The 19,221-nt window shown below is 35.1% G+C and overlaps 1 protein-coding gene across 1 annotated transcript in view; it reads left to right on the plus strand.

The window, feature by feature from the left end:
• The window catches only part of ANO3 (anoctamin 3), a gene marked incomplete at both ends in the record, with an annotated part of 391,580 nt that overhangs the window by 182,943 nt on the left and 189,416 nt on the right, over positions 1–19,221 (plus strand). Inside the window, 2 exon segments of the mRNA XM_081240506.1 lie at positions 16,844–17,038; positions 17,931–18,002. Of these exon segments, the coding sequence (XP_081096632.1) occupies positions 16,844–17,038; positions 17,931–18,002 (267 nt within the window).

The raw sequence follows: 19,221 nt of genomic DNA on the forward strand, positions 1-19,221 counted from the left end.
ATGCCTGAACAAAATCTGGGTCCTGATTGCAGTGATGTGGGAAATGGAGTTTTGGGTGGAAAACCAATAAATGTAAAAAGCATACTTAAGGCTGCTTGTGAACTATTTCCTTTGGGTAGTATCTCAAAAGAGTAATTAATTCATCAAATATTAGGCATATTCTTACCATTCGTGGTTACATTTTTTCCCCAAAAGGTTAAAAGAATGCACTTGGAGAGTAAGACTAGATTAGCTTTACAGCAATCCTGCCAATATTTCTACTCAATTATCTTTTTTTAGTTTTATAATCTTTTACTATGGAAAATTCCAAATGAATAAAAAGTAGAGGGAATCATATAATGAATACCTATGTACACACACTGAGCTTCAACATTATCAACTCCTGGCCAAACATGTTTTATCTATACTCCTATTCACTTCTGGCATCCACTGGATTAGTATTCATCAAACACCATGTATCTCATGTTTTATAAAATATTTCAGTGCATATCTCTAAAATTTAAATAATAATTAAATCTAAAACCAAAATATAATTTTCATACTTTAAAAAATCATCATCCTTAATATCATGTACTAAAATCCATTCCTTGTTTATGTTTCACAAATTGTTTCTTAAATTGAGTTTTGAAGTTGTTTAAATAAGAACCTAAAAAGATCCATACATTGCAATTGGTTGATATTTCTCAGCTCTTTTTTAGTGTATAGGGTCCTCTCACTATCATTTTGTCTCTTGCAATTTGTTTGACGGACAGCTTAAATTTTTACCTCATAGATTTACCCACATTCTAGTCTTTGCTAGTTATATTCCCTTTATGTTGTTTAATATATCCCTTTGGTCCCCTGTGTTTCCTGTAACTTGAAAGATAGATTTTTAAGTGTGATCAGATTCAGATTCAATTTTTGTTAAAGAATATCTCATAATTGGTGTTGTATATTTCCATCAGGAGGCACATAATGAGTGGTTTTCTCTCTTTTTGCAATAATAGCAGTCACTGGTGAGCATTGTCTGGATTTATTATTTCACTAGGACATCATATTATCCTAAAGATGTAGAAATTGAGGTTCAATTAGGTTCAGTTATTTTTACATAGTCACAGAGAATGTGTGACAAAATTCATTAGCAAATCCTTTTGGCTCTAGCTTCAAAATATAGCTTGAATAGGACTTTTTACACATCCTCTCTCACTACCACATTAGTTCAATATCTGTTTTCTGTTGCCTGAACTACTTCTGTAGCATCTTAATTATCCAGTTTCAATCCTTACTTCCTCCAGCCTATTTTCCGAGTAGCCGACTACTTTCCTAGTAGCCGAGCCAAGCCTTCAAAACAACAGACCAAGTCACTGCTTTTAACCTTCCAATGACTTCCCATCTCATGTATTATAAAAGGCAAATTCCTTATTGAGGTTCACAGGCTCTTACATTATACGGTTCCTGGCTTTTTCGTTTACCTTATTTTCTGCTACTCTTCTCCTGCTCACTGTTCTGTAGCCACAGAGGCCTCTTTGCTCTTCTTTGAACATTTCAAACTCTTTCTAATTCAGAGCCTGCACTCGTTTTGCATTTGCACCGGGATGCTCTCAGCCCATATGTTTGCATGCTTTATTCTCCACTTCACAGATTTTTGCTCATTCTTCACCTTCATCGAATGAGCTTTTGTGATCTCCCCATCTAAAGTTGAACTGCCCATCATTCTTTGTTCTCATACCCTGCTTTTTGTTTCATTTCTGAGCACTTATAAATAGCCTGACATTACATGTTTTTATGGACAATCTTTCCCACTTGTATGTGAGTTACACAAAAGGAGGACTTTGTGTTATTCATCCTCTTAATATGATAGAACTAAAATAGTGCCTGTCACAAAGTAGGTGCTTAGTAATGTAAATGTTTGAATAGCAGGATGACTGAATGAGTCAAAACAAGAAATTACACCGAATAACTCCTGGTCTTCATCAGAACTTGTACAGGTGATGCTATGTGATGAATTTGAGCTTCTGTTTTGTTGGACTCTAGAGCACCAATACTGGGCTTACACACCTTATGAGGCCTGTTTAACATTGTTTTGCCTAATCACTTTGGAAAACTACTGCTTCTCAAGGCAAATTTACTCCCTGTCTGATTTGTAGAATAATTGCTGCCCTTACTAACTAAACCTTTCTCTAGATTTGATTCTACATAAAGAAGAAAAGTAATTAATGAAAAATTGTGTTGCAAAGTTTAGAGCTAACACATGCAGAGTTCCTAGAATATTGCTGATGCTTGATAAAATCTGTCAGTGCTAGTGGCAGTAGTAGCAGGAGCAGTAGAAGAAATCATTATCCTTACTCAACTTAAACTTCATTTTGGTTTCTTTTTCCTTAAGGCATTTCCAGTTTAGCAAGCCGTTGGAGGGAGGATCATTTATGTAAACTAACATCTATAGTAATGTAACCATTGTCAGTGTTGTGATGAAAAATTGCATGGGGAAATATAACAGTGATTTTTTTCAGAAAATACCTCCCAAAGATAGGACACTTACAAGAAAACCATAAAATTCCATGTCTTGTGCAGTGGAATTAAGTTTTAAAATCACATTACTAATTCTTGGTAAATTTGTTAATAGCGGCTAATTTGAATAACAAGTAATTCCGTGTGTTTGTGTGTGTGTATCTAACGTCATTAGATAGCAGTGCCTACTAAAGTGTTTACCTCACAGCAGTCATTCAAAAAATGATATTTTTTTTCTCCCCCTCACAGACACTGTATAGCTTTTTGTTCTTTCCATGAAAAAATCTACAAAGTGAAAAAAAAGAATAATTTAATTAGATAAAATGCCATTTGCTTTATACGGTATTATCTACTATCAGCACTTTGCTGATGCTTGAAATAATCCATTTCTGGAATTCTCTTATCTCACTTGGACGATGTCATAATATTGCCTAAATATTTTCTGGGCTTGTCACAGATTCTAATCTTGATGCTATTTTCTTCCAGTTTCTATTAAAGAAAATAGAAAGGAGGTATGTCTTTTTATTGACAAAGAAATTACAAATGTATATATGTTCATTTCTTTAGTTATTTTTTAGGTGTTCTGACTTCTGCTGGTAAAACCTAGTAACCAAATATGATTGAAAACCATTGAGAAGACACTGCGTCTCAGGATATCAATGGCCAAGTCTGCACACATTCTTTATAGGCCAACCTATAAGATGATGAAGCTAGTATATGGCTGTCCTCTGTAAATGTCATGCATTTGAGCTAATGGTCAAGAGCAACTGATCAAGAGCAAATAATCGTGACACAAAAGATTTGAGACAAGTCCCCTATCATCATTAAAAGCTACTTGTGCAACTTTGAGCAAATCATTTATCTTCTCTGTCAGTTTCTCTATTGATTAAATGTGAAGGTTACATTGTACAAGCAGTTTTCAAACTTAGGGAGCCTGAGTATGTATATTAAAAATTCAGATTCTTAAACTCCTTCTTGAGGGATGTAGTAGTCCTGGAAAAGGACTGAGGAGTCTGCATTGTAATATACTCTGCAGGTGACCATGGACCTCACATTGAAACTGCAGAGCTGTCTACAGAGTCTCCTCTGACTCTACAACTTCTAACAGGTTTTTTTTCCTTTTTCTTATATTTTTGGCATTCTAAGCCTTGATGACATATTTTCTAAGTGGGATCAAACAGAGAATCCCTCTAAGTCACCATGTTTCATCACTCAGAGCCTTTGCTGATAGACCATTGAATGCAATTTTTAATATCACAGAGAATTCCTGTGAGAATTCCACAGGAATCCCATTTTATCTTTTGATAGAATTTTCTCAGTAATCACAAGATTCTTGGAAAACTTTGGTTTAGTTAGCCCTTCACCTACATTACACAGAAAAAGAAAGGTTTGGGGTCCATATGGACCTACTGATTACACTGGCAAAATAAGACTGAACATATAAACTATTGTTAACTTTTAAGTGGGTAAGTTTTGCAGTAGATAAAAAATTAAACCAGCCCGGTTTAAAAGGTCTAAGAATCTATTGCTGTGTGTGTGTGTGTGTGTGTGTGTGTGTGTTGGAGGGGCAGTGGGAGGTGTGTCTGACATTATCTATAACATCAATTTCCTCAGTTGTTCCAATCATACAAAATATACTTACTCTTTCCCCTCAAGTTGTCATCTACTGTGAAGTTGATTATGTATGTTTTCCAGAAATCAAGACTTGGTTTAAGTTTCTTATGTTCTAGGAAATAGATTAACTCATTTTAAAAATCAGCCTGAATAATTTCCACAGAATTATATATAATATATATAATTATATATATATATATGCATTAGGAAAAACTATGTTATAGAATTCAAAGTCCAACATTGTGCAATGATCAGCAAAAACAAAACAAACATTTCTGCAATTGAGTGTTCCAGTTAGTACTATACATATACCTCTGTGCCTGGGTTAATTTGCTTTACTGTTTTGTACATCCAGCTTTGCCCTTTGAAAACCACATGCATTCTTCAAGACATAACTCAAATGGCACATATTTTTTTCTACCACTTTTACTATCCCCACTTGAAACTAATGTCTGCTATCTCTCTGCTTCTGTGCTGTTGAAACATACTCTAGTGCTGACAGGATATTCTTTTATATTTAGTATTAAATGAGTATTTTCAATCAAACCTCATGGCCTGTGAATTCTAACTTTCTAAACTGTCTACTTTTTTCTAGTTCCACAGCCACAACCATGGCTCTAAGACCACCTTCTGTTCTCCTGTCGATAACTGAAGCAGCCTATTCACTTGTTATCATGACTTACTCTTATCCTATTCACATCCATTCTCCACACTGAGAAGATGAATTAGACTGTGTCACTCCACAGCTTAAAAGCTTGCAGTGGCTCCTTATTCCCCTTAAGATAAAGTCTAAACTCCTCAGTAGGCCATGCAAGGCCATTCAAGAGCTAATCTCTGCTTTCCTCTGTAGCCCCATCTCTGTCCCCTGCCCCACTCTCCATCACTTTCTGCTCTATTTTCCAATAATAAAAAACTTTTTCCTCACCTCCAGATATATCTACACAATGTTACTTCTCTCTGGGCAAAATATAACACAGTGAAATCGAGCACAGGTTAAGAGTTGATTCTGAACTGAATCCCAAATCATCACCTTTATAGGAATTGAAGGAAGATGGTGTGTTTCGGAAACATCCCAAAAAACAGTTGTAGAAACAAAATCTTTAGTTTAGAGAATACAGAATTTGAAGGGGAAATGATAGCTGTCTGCAAATATTTGAAGAGCTGTCATATGAAAGAAAGATTGCATTTTTTTTTTTTCTGAAGGGCAGAGCAAACCAATGTCAGGAACCATAGGCAGGCAGATTTTTGCTCTACAAAAAGTTCTTAACAGCTGGAACTGTCTGAATGTGGAACAGGCTGCCCTGGGGGAGCCATCGACAGTTTTAGAGTAGGGAATGACATAATATAAGCAGAGCTGCAGAGTCTAATGTTAGAGCAGTATCAGTAGATATTTCCATTGTTTGGAGGATGGGCACCCTGTGCACTCACCATGCTACTGGCTATCAGAAGCCGCTTTGTCTTTCTGTCCTGGGACCTGAGATTCCGGAACCTCTGGCAGAGGGTTTTTCTGGTTCTAGGAGAAATTGCTAGGCTTGAATTATAATAATTTTCTAGAGTAGGAGAAAGGGAAAAGTATCTTAACTTTGATGGAAACAGAGGCATCCATTTGTAAAATTTGTCACATGGGAAACCAACTTAGATGTATCTGAGGATTGAAATATTTCATTCTTTCATTCAGGAATTTGCCCATTCTTCAAACTATGCAGGGTATGGTGTCCCATGGTTTGCAAGATATAAAGATATATTAGTTTGCAGATCTTGACTGCAAGTAGTCTATAGTCTAAGAGAGAAGACTGATGTGAATAATAGCTATTGTGTGGATAAAGAGATGTTAATTGTAACAAAAATGTTAAGTCTAATTAAATTAGCTAAAGAGTTGCAAATTTTGCCAATGTGAGAAAAGTGTTTTATTATCATTTCCACTGTCTCCAATAATTACCATAAGTTAAGCTAACATTTCTTTTGGAGATATGCCAATTATAGTGCGAATATTAGACTGCATAGAAGTAGACCTTATAAAAAGGAACTTATCCCAGATTTTTCAAAATAAATTGATCCTACTAATATCATTTTGCATTTCACCAAGCACTAACTTTTAATGATTCAAGTCAAAACACTCAGAAGTATGTTCAAAAACTTTAGCCAGTATGATCTCCAAGTGACATGCTGGCGCATTTGTATGCACTTATTGAATACTTCTGTACGCATCTCACTTCCTTTTTATCATATCTGTTCATTTGCTCACTTCAAGAAACCCACACCTATTTTTGCCTTTCCTATGTTCTTCATTATTTGTAGTTTTACATATTCTATATTATAGGTACAGTTAGCAGTATAACTGTTTTGCCCATCTTTGCATTTGAAGAGTGCATTTTCACTTGTCCTTTCCCCTCCATGAAGTCTAAGATTAGATGTTATAACCCCACATTTTCTACTCTCCTTGTAACTTTCCACGATAGGACCAGTGAAGTAGGTACTTCCCAATGTGCGTGGTTGATCATGAAAATTGGGGGAGTATTAATTGAAAATTAATGACATAAAATCAGTCACTATGTCTGTTAATTAATATGCTCTCCAACAACAAATATTTCCAAGTGATTTACTGATCATTCCTTAAATTAAGTAAATTATAATTTAAAAATTCAAAATATTTATATAGAGATAAGAGAGCTATTGTGAAAATTCCACAGGATTTGGATAAATATAAATCTGTGTTTGAATATTAGCTCAACTGTTTATATGACCTAAAGCAATTTAACTAGGCCATCTGAGCCTATATTTTCAGCCACCTGTTAGATGAGGATAATGATACATTTTATGTGATCAGAAATATGGTATGTAAATGGTTTAGCATAGTGCCTGGCATATAAAAATCCCTTAATGAATATAATCATCATTATAATAATATTTACTAAGCAAAAATAGAAGTCAAATAAAGGATTTATTTGATAAATAATAACTCATCAAAATCATAATTTTTAAATCATAAAACAAAAAATTACATGAGTAATCTCTGTGTATACATGTTAATAGGTAATATACTTTAATCTAATAGCTGTAGCATATAGTGAAATAATATTGCTATTGATATAATACTCTGATAGCTGTTTTAGGATTTTTAGTCTGTGATGGTATATTGGTATATTTTAAGGAGCATGGCTGGCCCTTGGTATACTGAAATCTACATAGTGCTTCAAGTTGTTCCGTGAATGTAAAGCACTGACCAAGCTACTATGGCAAAAATGAGGAAGCATCTGTTGTCCCTGACCTCAAGGGACTGAGTTCAATGGTAGAAATATAGCTTACTCGCAAAAATTACAATGCAAATAAAATTACCATTATTAGTTAAGGAGCCTAGGTGCTATTAAAACTCAAATGAAAGAGACATTACTTTTAAGGAAAAAATAAAGGGAGATTGTGTGAGTGTATGGATGCTTTTGAATGTATTGCTAGATATATTAAACTCCCCATTAACCTCTAAAGTCGTAAGTGGAATAAGAAAAATGTCTTTATATTTCTGGAAATGAATGTTATATGCAGTCACCAGTGTTCCAGAAATCAGGGTTCTTTTAAAAGTGATTCACAAGACACAGACTATTTCATATGTGTGCCTTACAGTTGGGAATGGCTTGAACACACTTACAATTGTACCTCATCCTGCAATTCCATGGCAGCCATGAACTATATTTCCTCAGCAGTGCTGAGTTCTGCCTTGACAGTACGTTGCCCATGGTGCTCTTAAAATCAGGCGAAGGAAGTGAAGGGAATTATGTCTCGTTCAATCACGCATATTTGCAAGTTGTCACCCTATCATCCCTGAATGCTGTTCCCATTGGTACTTCACTGAAGAAATTACTTTATATATTGTTTAACTGAAGATAATAATTATACTGTCTTTATGGTATACTCTTTTTTTTTTTTTTTTTTTTTTTTTTGCGGTACACGGGCCTCTCACCGCTGTGGCCTCTCCCGTTGTGGAGCACAGGCTCCAGACGCGCAGGCCCAGTGGCCATGGCTCACGGGCCCAGCCGTTCCGCGGCATGTGGGATGTTCCCGGACTGGGGCACGAACCCGTGTCCCCTGCATCGGCAGGCGGACCCTCAACCACTGCGCCACCAGGGAAGCCCTATGGTATACTCTTTTAATCCCTAAATAAGAATATATGAAGGATGCTATGCCATGCATTTGGGGGAAACTGTTATCTGAAAGTGACTTAAATGCATTTCCTTGGAATTGTCTAATTTTTTGATCTTACTATAATTAGTCTTTCTATGTTTGTAGAGAAATATTATTATTTTAACCTATATATAAAACTATCATAAATTTCAGTCTATTTTAATATGTTGGAGAACCAGTTTAACTTGAAAATGAATTTAATATGAAACTAACCCCTTACCTTAGGAGTTACTTTAGAACTTAACCTCAAAGCACTAGTGTCATAAACTATATTATGTACTCCTTTCATCAATTTAATCTTTGAGTTCCCTTGTTATTTCTTTCAAAAACAGAACAAAGGGATTGGGTTAGTGAAGAGAACTTACACACAATGGCTCCTGCCCAAGTCTATAAACATATGCTACCTGAGTTTATAGCCTTCTTGCATTTATTGGCAGCTTCACAGTTGCAGACTTAAAGAAACTGAAAAGAGGTTAAATAAAGTAGGGCTGAGAAGAACTAGAACAAAACTTGAAATAAAGGCCTTGAGACTTCTCTTAGAAACAGAATCACAAAATTTAACACTGAAAACCATAGTATATTGCAGTCTTGGAATTGAAATTGTCCAGAATCTGGAAGTTAATCCAAATCTAGCATTGGAGTAATCCCCTGCTTTGGGATTTAAAAAAAAATAATATGCAGTACTCTTCCTTAGAATTGTCCATGACCATTATGATCAGGCCAATTTATTTGTTTCGATTTTGGGGAAATTGCTTATAGTTTAGAGGAGTGATTTCTTTTATCCTGAAACCATACTCCCAACCCCAAAACACACAACTGTGGTTGTGAAGTAGCCATGGGTACCAAGGCAGAGGGTCAGACTGACCAAATGTTACTTGGGGTAGGTATGAGTATATGTGTGTATGTGTGTGCATGTGTGTGTGTATGTCTGTTTGGAGATGCAAGTAAGCTACTTTAAGGCCTTTATATGCCCAGGTCTATCTGGAATCTCTTTAGGAGCTACTGAATATTCTTAGCACTGCCCTGAGACCACTATACCAACTGACATATTGAAAAATACTGTATGCTAGACCTGCTGGGGTATTCCCTTTTGAAATGAGAGTCCCATCTACACCTTTTCATTCACATAACAGTATGTCCTTAAAAAGGCCTATTAGGCCTAATGATTATTATATTCAGAGGTTCAGTGCCATACCCTGAACTGTGTTTGTGACCTATACCAATTCCAGTCTCACCTGTTTGACCACTGCTGCCTCTGACTGCAAAAGGTCTGGAATCCAGTCAGTAAGGTAAAAATAAATAAAGTAACCTTTACTGACAATGCATATCTGAATAAAAAAATATGGCTATAGTTTCCATTGGAAGAGACAAAGCAGCCAGTGGGCTCTTGTCTTTTGAATCTATTCACATTTCTTTGCTGTTCATTTTTTTTCCTATTGAAAAAAGCAGCTCTTCTTCATCCATCAGTCCATTTTCCTTTTTAAAGAGTAGAAAGGAAAATTCCAGAACACTTCTTTGTTCTTTCGTGTACCATTTTGGAAGAAAACCTATCAAGGACAAGTGATTCCTTGAAAACCAGGGAAATAAAGCAAGGAACATGTTCCCTTTTTCTCTATCTTTGAACTGGGCATGAAATTTCTGCATATCGTGAGTGACTTCAAAACATTCTTTTTTATAATGTCAGTCTATCAATTTAAAATACATTCTTCATTCTATAGTGACAAGATTAGAACATTTATACTCAGATAGCTTTTAAAAGAAAATTAGGAGGCAATGAAGCTCCCTTGAGGTTTTTGACATTAGACTTTTACTGAATTAAATGATTTATTCTTAAACATCTTACTGCTTTCAGCTTTGATATAATAACTAAAGTGCTGAGCATTGATTTTGTATAGGTTGGCAATTGTTTTCTTAATAACTTTCGTTTTACATAACAAGTGGTCTTGCTGTAGATACTCCAGTCATATTCTTCCTAAGATCATCCAAACTCTACTCTCCTTCTCTACCCTAAATAAAAAATATATGTATATTTATTTTAAAGCACTTTTTTATTGTCCCTTAGACATTATTTGAATGTTGGTATCACTATTCAGTAAGTAAATTCCAATAATGCTGTGGAACTAGACAAAGAATGTGAGCATAGAATCCCTAAGGATTTGTAAGCATTTCTTGAATTAAGATAAAGATTTAACTGAGACCCAGGAAATTTATTTTCAAATCTTAAAATAGATTCATGAGAAAGATATGCAGAGAAGACACAAGACAGTGTGTTTTTTTGTTGTTTTATTTTTTTCTAACTAGGGCCTTGGCCTCAAATTCTAGGTGAAATTATTAGCTCTGCTGAGCTGGACTATGCTTTAAGATATAAAATAACAGCAGATCTAGTGGCCTTTTAGGTTTCTTTCTTCTAGGCCTATATCTAATTTTGAACCTTAAAGTCACATTCTTTCAGAACCTTAATAAACACCAGGAAATCTGAAAGAAAATGAAAACATATCCCTAAGGAGTAGTCTAAACTAGTTAAACTATCCTCCAAAAGGTTAGCTGCATAAGCCCTATACTGTTTTTGCTTCACCTTCACAAATCCCAACACATGGAAGACAAATATAGTGAAAAGGCAAGACCAAGAGAGAGGCTGTACATGCCAGAGTTTGTGATCTCTTTTATCAGTATACCCATTGGCTTCACTCTTAAGAACTCTGGAACAAACATGTCCATTTTCTAGAACATTACCAGGACCTCTTTACCTTGGAAGTGGAGTATAGAGAGGGAGAGTCTTTGTTGTTGCCTAGAGGCCATTAATAATATTTCTTCTTGCATATTTGTAAAAGGCAGGGTGCTATGGTAAAAGGAACATAGCTCAGGCCTCTCATGGACTTGAGTTCAGTTCATAGGTTTGGCAATTACTGGGCTGAATGTCCTTAAGTTAACTCTAATTTTCTCAATATCTTAAATATGCATAATCAAAACGTTTTTCAGGATTACTGTGAGAATTAAATATATTAAATATCACCTAAGAATGCAAGGTTGGTTCAGCACTCAAAAAACAATCATTATAATTTACCACACTAACAGACTTGAGAGGAAAACTACATGATATATCAATAAATGCAGAAAAAGACATTCCACATCTATCATGATAAAAATGTCAGCAACCTAGGGTTAGAAAGAGACTTCCTCCATGTGATAAATGCATTTACAACAAATTTACATCTAACATCATACTTAATCATGAGAGCTTGCTTTCCCCCAAGATCAGGAACTAGGCAAGATTTTCCACTTTCACCACTGCTATTCAATATTCTGTTGGAAGTTCTAGAAAATAAAATGAGGATAGAAAAAGAAATAAAAGGTATTCAGTTGGAAAGTAATAAATTAAAGTACCCTTTCTGGCAGACAACATGATAGTCTATGTGGAAAATTCCAAGTAATCTACAAAATGTTTATCATACCTAGAACTAATAAATAATTTTGAAAGTTCACAGAATACAATGGCAATAAACAAAAATTAATTGCATTTCTGTACATTAGCAATGCACGATTGAAAAATGAACAGTGAAAAACTAAAGTTTAAAAAGATACTATCTTTTGTAAAAGCTCCAACAAAATGAAATAGTTAGCTATAAATCTAATAAACTATGTACAGGATTTGTATGAAGAAAACTACAGAAATATAGTTCAATCAATCAAAGAAAGACCTAAATAAATAACCATATGAGATTCATGGACTAGAAGACTTGGCATAATTAAGATGTTAATTCTTCCCCAAGTGATATATATTAGATTTAATTCAATCTAATGATGATGCCTTATCCGTATTTTGTATATTAGTTTTTAATAAAAAGAACTGCTTTTATTTATATATATACACTTCTGATAGTGACCACCATTTTCACCCAACACTGAGTTAAATTCTGGTCCAGAGAAAGAACTCAATAATTGTTTGGAATTGTTAAATAAATGATAGAACACTGAATGAATAAAAATTAAGTTTAAAAATAATCATTAATATTTATTTCATATAACTCAGTTACACACGTTGTTAACTAAATGATGGAAACTGAAAAATAATGATTAGGATTACAAATAATAGCTGATAACTTGTTTTGTGTGAATCAGTTACACACATTATTAACTCATAGCAGATTTTATATTATTCATATCTATTATAGATCAGCAAAAGAACAACAGTTTCATAGATGATGGGTAGACATTCCCAGTTAATGTGTACCAAAGAGCACATATTCATTTTTCATCAACATATATTTCATAGTTGTCTAAGATTGTGGGTATAGAATTACAGGTTCTGAGGTTTGCTTTCACTCTGTGATTTCTACATTCAGAGATCTCTGCTTAAAATTTGTGTGATATTTCTACCAAGTGAAACCATGGTAATGACCCATCCAGGACTGGGGTTCATGAAGAACCATGGAGCATTCTGAAAAGATCATGGGTTTTGGAATCCAATGACCATAACATTCACATTCAGTTCTGCCAGTTGCTTGATTTATGACCTAGAGTAAGTAAGTTTCATTGCCTCTCCCAATTTCATTTCCCATTTGAAGTGATCATATTTAAAATATCTTATGATTTTTGGCAAATGCAATTATTCAAAAAAAGGATATAAGGCAGATAAATTTGTGGAAAATAATGAGCAAATAAGCATATGCAGAATTCCCCAAAGAACAGTAGGTAATTTTTATCCCCTACCTGGACTGCAGCTATAGCTCCTTTACACTTCTTTCTCTCACTTACTATACTGCAAACAGTTTTGTTGTTGTTGTTGTTTCCAGTTTATAAATACATTGCAATTTTCATACCTCAGGGCTTTCACACACGTTATTATCTTTGCCTAAAAGCACCCCTCACAAACATACATATATATATAAACATCAACACAAACATACATAAACACCTTTCTGTATGTTAGGTTCCTTTTTATTTTTTGACCTAACATGTCACTTCTTCAGACAAAATGTCCCCGACCACTTCATAAAGAAAGTCCCCTTTATTATTCTCCATAATATAACCATGCCTGTATTTTCATAGCATTTCAGACAATTTATGTGTATATACATATTTATTTGTTTGGTCAATGTCTGACACTCTACTAGAATGGAAGTCCCATGAGGACAGGAATTATATGTCCACCTTGTTCACCACTGTATACGCAGTGTCAGCAGGATGCCTGCAGAGAGCAAAAGCCCAAATAACATCTCCTCAATGACTAGGTGAATACAGGGATGAATCATGGTGGAAAATACTGACAACATTGATATGCATAAAGCTAGTCTCACCCTATATTGGTTTATAAAATAATAATATCTACCAATGTGATTGTCATCTTTAGCTCAAAGAACAGTTTTTGAACATACATGCTGGGGTCAGTGTATTAAGGTGACTAGTATTATTATAGAGTCCCCATCAAGGCCATTTCTCAGGGGCCCAAGGCATTTCTCTCTGAATCTAATATCTTTACTAGCAACTATCACCATCTTCCATCTGTGTACCTCCACCTCCAAAATAATATTTATTCTTTTACTTATATGTTATTCTAGAGTAAAAGGCAATTCTCAACCAGAGCCCAGTAATAAAAAACTGATCTTTTAATATTCTACATCTGTGTTTCCTAAATAAAAGAAGATATAAGACCACATGATAAAATATTCACAGGCATAAAAAACTACTAGGACAGATTTTTCCTGTGCTATTCCTTGAATGTAGTATAGAAAACACTAGTCGGTCCTTAAATAAGGGCGACTGTATGGTGTATGTGTAGGATTTCAGTATGAGTTCTGTGGGCCTTGGGAAATTCCTCTTCAAAAGGGTATTTTCCTTTCTTATCATTACAGAGTCCCAGAGGGCTAAGAGACTGGATCAATTCATAATTCTTTCTTCAGTCCCTTTCTAGTTCACATTTTATTTTCACACTGAGAATTAATGTGAAAATAAATACTTTTTTTTTATAAAACAGGAAGATAAAATCCCTACTGCTAGGTTTGTCTGCATTTCATCTATTCAACTATGTCTTATTTCTATAGAACCTCTTTCAAAAATTGTCTTGTTATTTTTTTTTTCAAGATTCTCATTTGTCTCAAAGGGCAATGAACATTGGTACCTCTGCTTGTCTTTAGTTGAATTCATGCATTTGAAAATATCCTTAGAAATCTGGAGTTAATTCATGAGCTGATTATAAAGTAGCCAAAAAGTATTGACCGAAACAATATGAGTAGAGTTTAGTTAAATATGTTTGTCTTATAATAAATATGATAATTACTGAAAATATACCTTTCCTGTCTATACCCCTTGCCCGCACCTATTAAGACCCAGATTCTACTCTGTCTCAAAAATGGAATTAAGATGAGTAATTGCAAGGCAAAATTTTCATTACTTGAGTGCTGTATATACTGGTGAGTTCACTTTGTCTTTTTCACCTTTCAATCACTACATTTGAAATTTAATTTATTTATTTTTGGCTGTGTTAGGTCTTGGTTTCTGTGCGAGGCTTTCTCTAGTTGTGGCAAGTGGGGGCCACTCTTCATCATGGTGCGCGGGCCTCTCACTATCGTGGCTTCTCTTGTTGCGGAGGCTCCAGACACGCAGGCTCAGTAGTTGTGGCTCACGGGCTTAGTTGCTCCGCAGCATGTGGGATCTTCCCAGACCAGGGCTCGAACCCATGTTCCCTGCATTAGCAGGCAGATTCTCAACCACTGCGCCACCAGGGAAGCCCCTGAAATTTACTTTAATATAGAGAATATGGGCAGGTGAATAGGGAAGGTGGTAAAAGCAGATGTGTTTCTAGGTATATTCCGTCTGAGTTTTAGCCTCTACCAGAATGAATTTTGGTGTCTGTTCTTTACATTTCAGTGTCTGTGATTTTCGAGGTAAATGGATGGTGTGCAGGAGTTTCAAACTTAATTTATGGATGCAACATGATGTGATGGTTTTAGCATTAGAAACTGTTTGGAATATAAATTCCAAACAGTTTTCTTGTTGGTGTGATATAAGGAATGTTACATATCCTCTCTAAGTCTCAGTTTCCACATAGCTAATAGGTATAATGTCTGCCTGGTAAGATCGTTAGAAAACTAAATGAAATAAACACAGCATATATTACATTTAATATGTAGTCACTAAAATACTATATACATATAAATGTATATATGTATATATGAATGTATATACAGTTGACCCTTGAACAGCAAAAGTTTGAACTGTGAGGGTCCCCTTACACATGGATTGTTTTCAATAAAAAATTCTACAGTACTACACAATCTGAGGTTGGTTGAATCTGCAGATGCAGAACTACTGATAGGAACAGTGGAGACAGAGGGCTGGTTTTAAATTGTATGTGGATTTTTAACTGCATGAAGGGTTGATACCCCAAACTCCTGCATATATATATACACACACACATACTATAAAATAATAAGAAAAAGCCTAACAACACACTAGAAAAACTATAAAATAGCTTAGTCACTTAAGAATTATAATTGGCTAGAAATGTATGAAAACATGTTCAATCTGTAACATGAAGATTAAAACAATTTTTTTTTGTTTTTTTGTTTGTTGGCTTTTTATTTTATTCAGAATTAAAACAAATGATACTATCTAGAGTTCCCCAAGGAATTTCATAAAGAAATGGATTCCATCTTGTACTATTTGGGGAAGTGTGAAAAGATAAAGCTTTTAGGGAAGGCAGTTTGGCATTATTTATCCAAATGATAAATATTCATGCCCTTCAAACCAGCAGTTGTACATCTAAGTGTTTCCTCTTAGAGAAATACTCAATATGTGCAAAAAAGGCATATACCTGAATACCCATAGCAGTATTCCAGGGCTGAGGAATGCCCTGGGATTAACGTAAGGGGGATGAGGATGGATGGGGACAGGGGCATACAGGGACATGGGGTCATTCATTGCTGGGAGAATACAGTTACTGGGACTTCCAATTATGGAGGCAGAGTCCTGTTGAGGGGCGTTCTTTCTTCTGGAAGATCAGTCTTCTCTGCATGAGGAGAGGGACTGTTACACGAAGCACAGGAATGCTGTCCCCCTGCTGGTCAGTTTTTGTACTAAACCATGTATGCTGTTGCTTTCCAGCCTCTTGATCACTATTAGTACATTATATGGTGTGTTTAAAGGAGGATAGGTTATAGAAAGAAGTGCTCTGGTTAATAATAGTAATTTGAATTTCTACGCATTAGGTTTTATTTATTTTACTGCTTAAAAACCTAAATGGTTAAATTTATCCAAAGACAATCCAAATTATTGTTCTCATAACTCTCCAAATGAATTTAAACCTCAGTTTCTTTTTTACAGAACCTTTAAAAAACAGTGAAAGCTCAAACTGGAAGAGGAGCTGTTTATTTCTCATAACTATTTGACAAAAATCTCAAAACACTTCCTCTGACAATATAGAAACAAACGAATTCAACTAGTGCTAATCCCTAGGTGATGCTTTTCAAGAGTACATTTCTGAAACAGCCATCACAAGAATTAAAATTATTTGTTGATTTCTGCTGATTATTTCTTGTTGCTAAAACTTGCCATTTTGAATTTACAGGTATGAATATAAGCAAGAGTGAGATAGCAAAAGAAACTTCATTAAAACCATCTCGGAGATCCCTGCCTTGCCTGGCCCAGAGCTATGCTTACTCAAAGAACTTGAGCCAATCTACCTCACTCTTCCAGTCAACTGAGAGTGACTCTCAGGCTCCCACTTCTGTAACCTCAATCTCTGCTGACAAAGCAGAGCAAGGTGAGCTCTACTTTCTTGTTTAACTTTTAAAGAGTAGTGTTTTCCACTAGTGTTTATAGAGTCTTCAGGAAGGAGATTGGCATAGAAAGGAGAACAGTAGCCCATGCCAGTCAGACAAAAGGCCATTCGTTGGCGAGATGTGTGTTCATTTCTTTCTATCCTTGAAGGTAGCCAACCCCATGCAAATATGGACCTAACACTTTCTGTTGGCAAGAGAAGACAGATCAGCCACCTAAATCACTGGCTCATTAGCATTCCTGGTGAGAATGTATTACCAGTAATTAAATATGCCAGCAATAATAAACTCAGTTCCCTAAAAAGAAAGACCCAAAACTATAAATAATACTGACAGTAAATCAGTGAAGATTTGGTTGCACAAAGATGTGGTTAGACAAGTGTTGGCAAATAAAACTACACACATCTGACTGTCTGAGACTCATTATACGTTCAGACAATCCCTTTTCACAAGAGTCAGGAGTCAGAATACAACCAGGCCCCTGTCATTCAGTGGATGGGTGTGTTTTTATTTTCCCTTCCATCTCTAAGAGCTTTTATGTTATGAAAATTCATTCCCTTATGATTCCTTAGGGTTGCTTCTTCCTCTGGATAATTTGAAAATACCAATATTCTATTTTCAATAGTATTGGGAAATCACTACCTATTTTAAAAAGTCAGCTTACATCCATGTCCAATAAGGAAAGTGGCTAATTGTTCAAGAGAATCAAAGTGTTAAAATGTGATATAGATGTATCTCTCATTTCCACTCATTAACTTCAAAACATTTCTTCATGTTTGGCTGTTATTTGGACAGCAGTCACCACGGTAATTGTTCTAACTGTCATTATGTTTTTATTCCCCAAATCTAGAAAGTCTTTTTTGTTCTTGTTTCCAGTTAACACTGAGGAAGGCAGAAAAGACTCTGTGCTCAGATGTTCTTTTGCTGACCTCAGCGACTTTTGCTTGGGTGAGTTGCTTTCTATTAATTCCTTCCTCCTTTCCCCCTCTCCAAAGGTAAACTGACTTCTACTTCAAACGTAGAACATTATTTTTTTAAGAAAAAAAAATTCATGTTTAGTCTTTAACATTTGATGGGTGAGAATAATATTCTAAGGTTAAAATATTATTAAGGTATTTCATGTACAGTTTGAAAGTCAAATACAGAAGATTTTTAATGAATAACAATCCTATAACAAAAAAATTCTGTTGTTAGTCTTTTAGAAATTTCCTTCAATTCTCGATGAATAAGTACATTTATACTACTGTGTATAGATTTATCAAATTTCAGCATTATCTGTTGATCTCTTGTGCTAGATGAAGGTTTATTAGCTCATTCATATAACCTTTCCTTTTTTTTTATAGTTACATTGCCATTTTAAATTTTAAACCTCTCTACTGATTAAATTTGTAACTGTAGTATATTTGCATCTTTATATCATGTTTTCTTCTTTTTTAGCTTTTTTATTTTTTAATTTTTTTATTATTATGTTTAACATCTTTATTGGAGTATAATTGCTTTACAATGGTGTGTTAGTTTCTGCTTTATAACAAAGTGAATCAGTTACACATATACATATGTTCCCATATCTCTTCCCTCTTGCGTCTCCCTCCCTCCCACCCTCCCTATCCCACCTCTCTAGGTGGTCACAAGCACCGAGCTGATCTCCCTGTGCTATGTGGCTTCTTCCCACTAGCTATCTATTTTACGTTTGGTAGTGTATATATGTCCATGACACTCTCTCACTTTGTCCTAGCTTATCATTCCCCCTCCCCATATCCTCAAGTCCATTCTCTAGTAGATCTGTGTCTTTATTCCCGTCTTGCCCCTAGGTTCTTCATGACATTTTTTTTTCTTAGATTCCATATATATGTGTTAGCATACGGTATTTGTTTTTCTCTTTCTGACTTACTTCACTCTGTATGACAGACTCTAGGTCCATCCACCTCACTACAAATAACTCAATTTTGTTTCTTTTTATGGCTGATTAATATTCCATTGTATATATGTGCCACATCTTCTTCTTTATCCATTCGTCTGTCAGTGGACACTTAGGTTGCTTCCATGTCCTGACTATTGTAAATAGAGCTGCACTGAACAATGTGGTACATGTCTCTTTTTTAATTATGGTTTTCTCAGGGTATATGCCCAGTAGTAGGATTGCTGGGTCTTATGGTAGTTCTATTTT

The sequence above is a fragment of the Mesoplodon bidens genome (genome assembly GCF_964165515.1).
Source record: "Mesoplodon bidens genome assembly, chromosome: 7".
NCBI lineage: Eukaryota > Metazoa > Chordata > Mammalia > Artiodactyla > Ziphiidae > Mesoplodon > Mesoplodon bidens.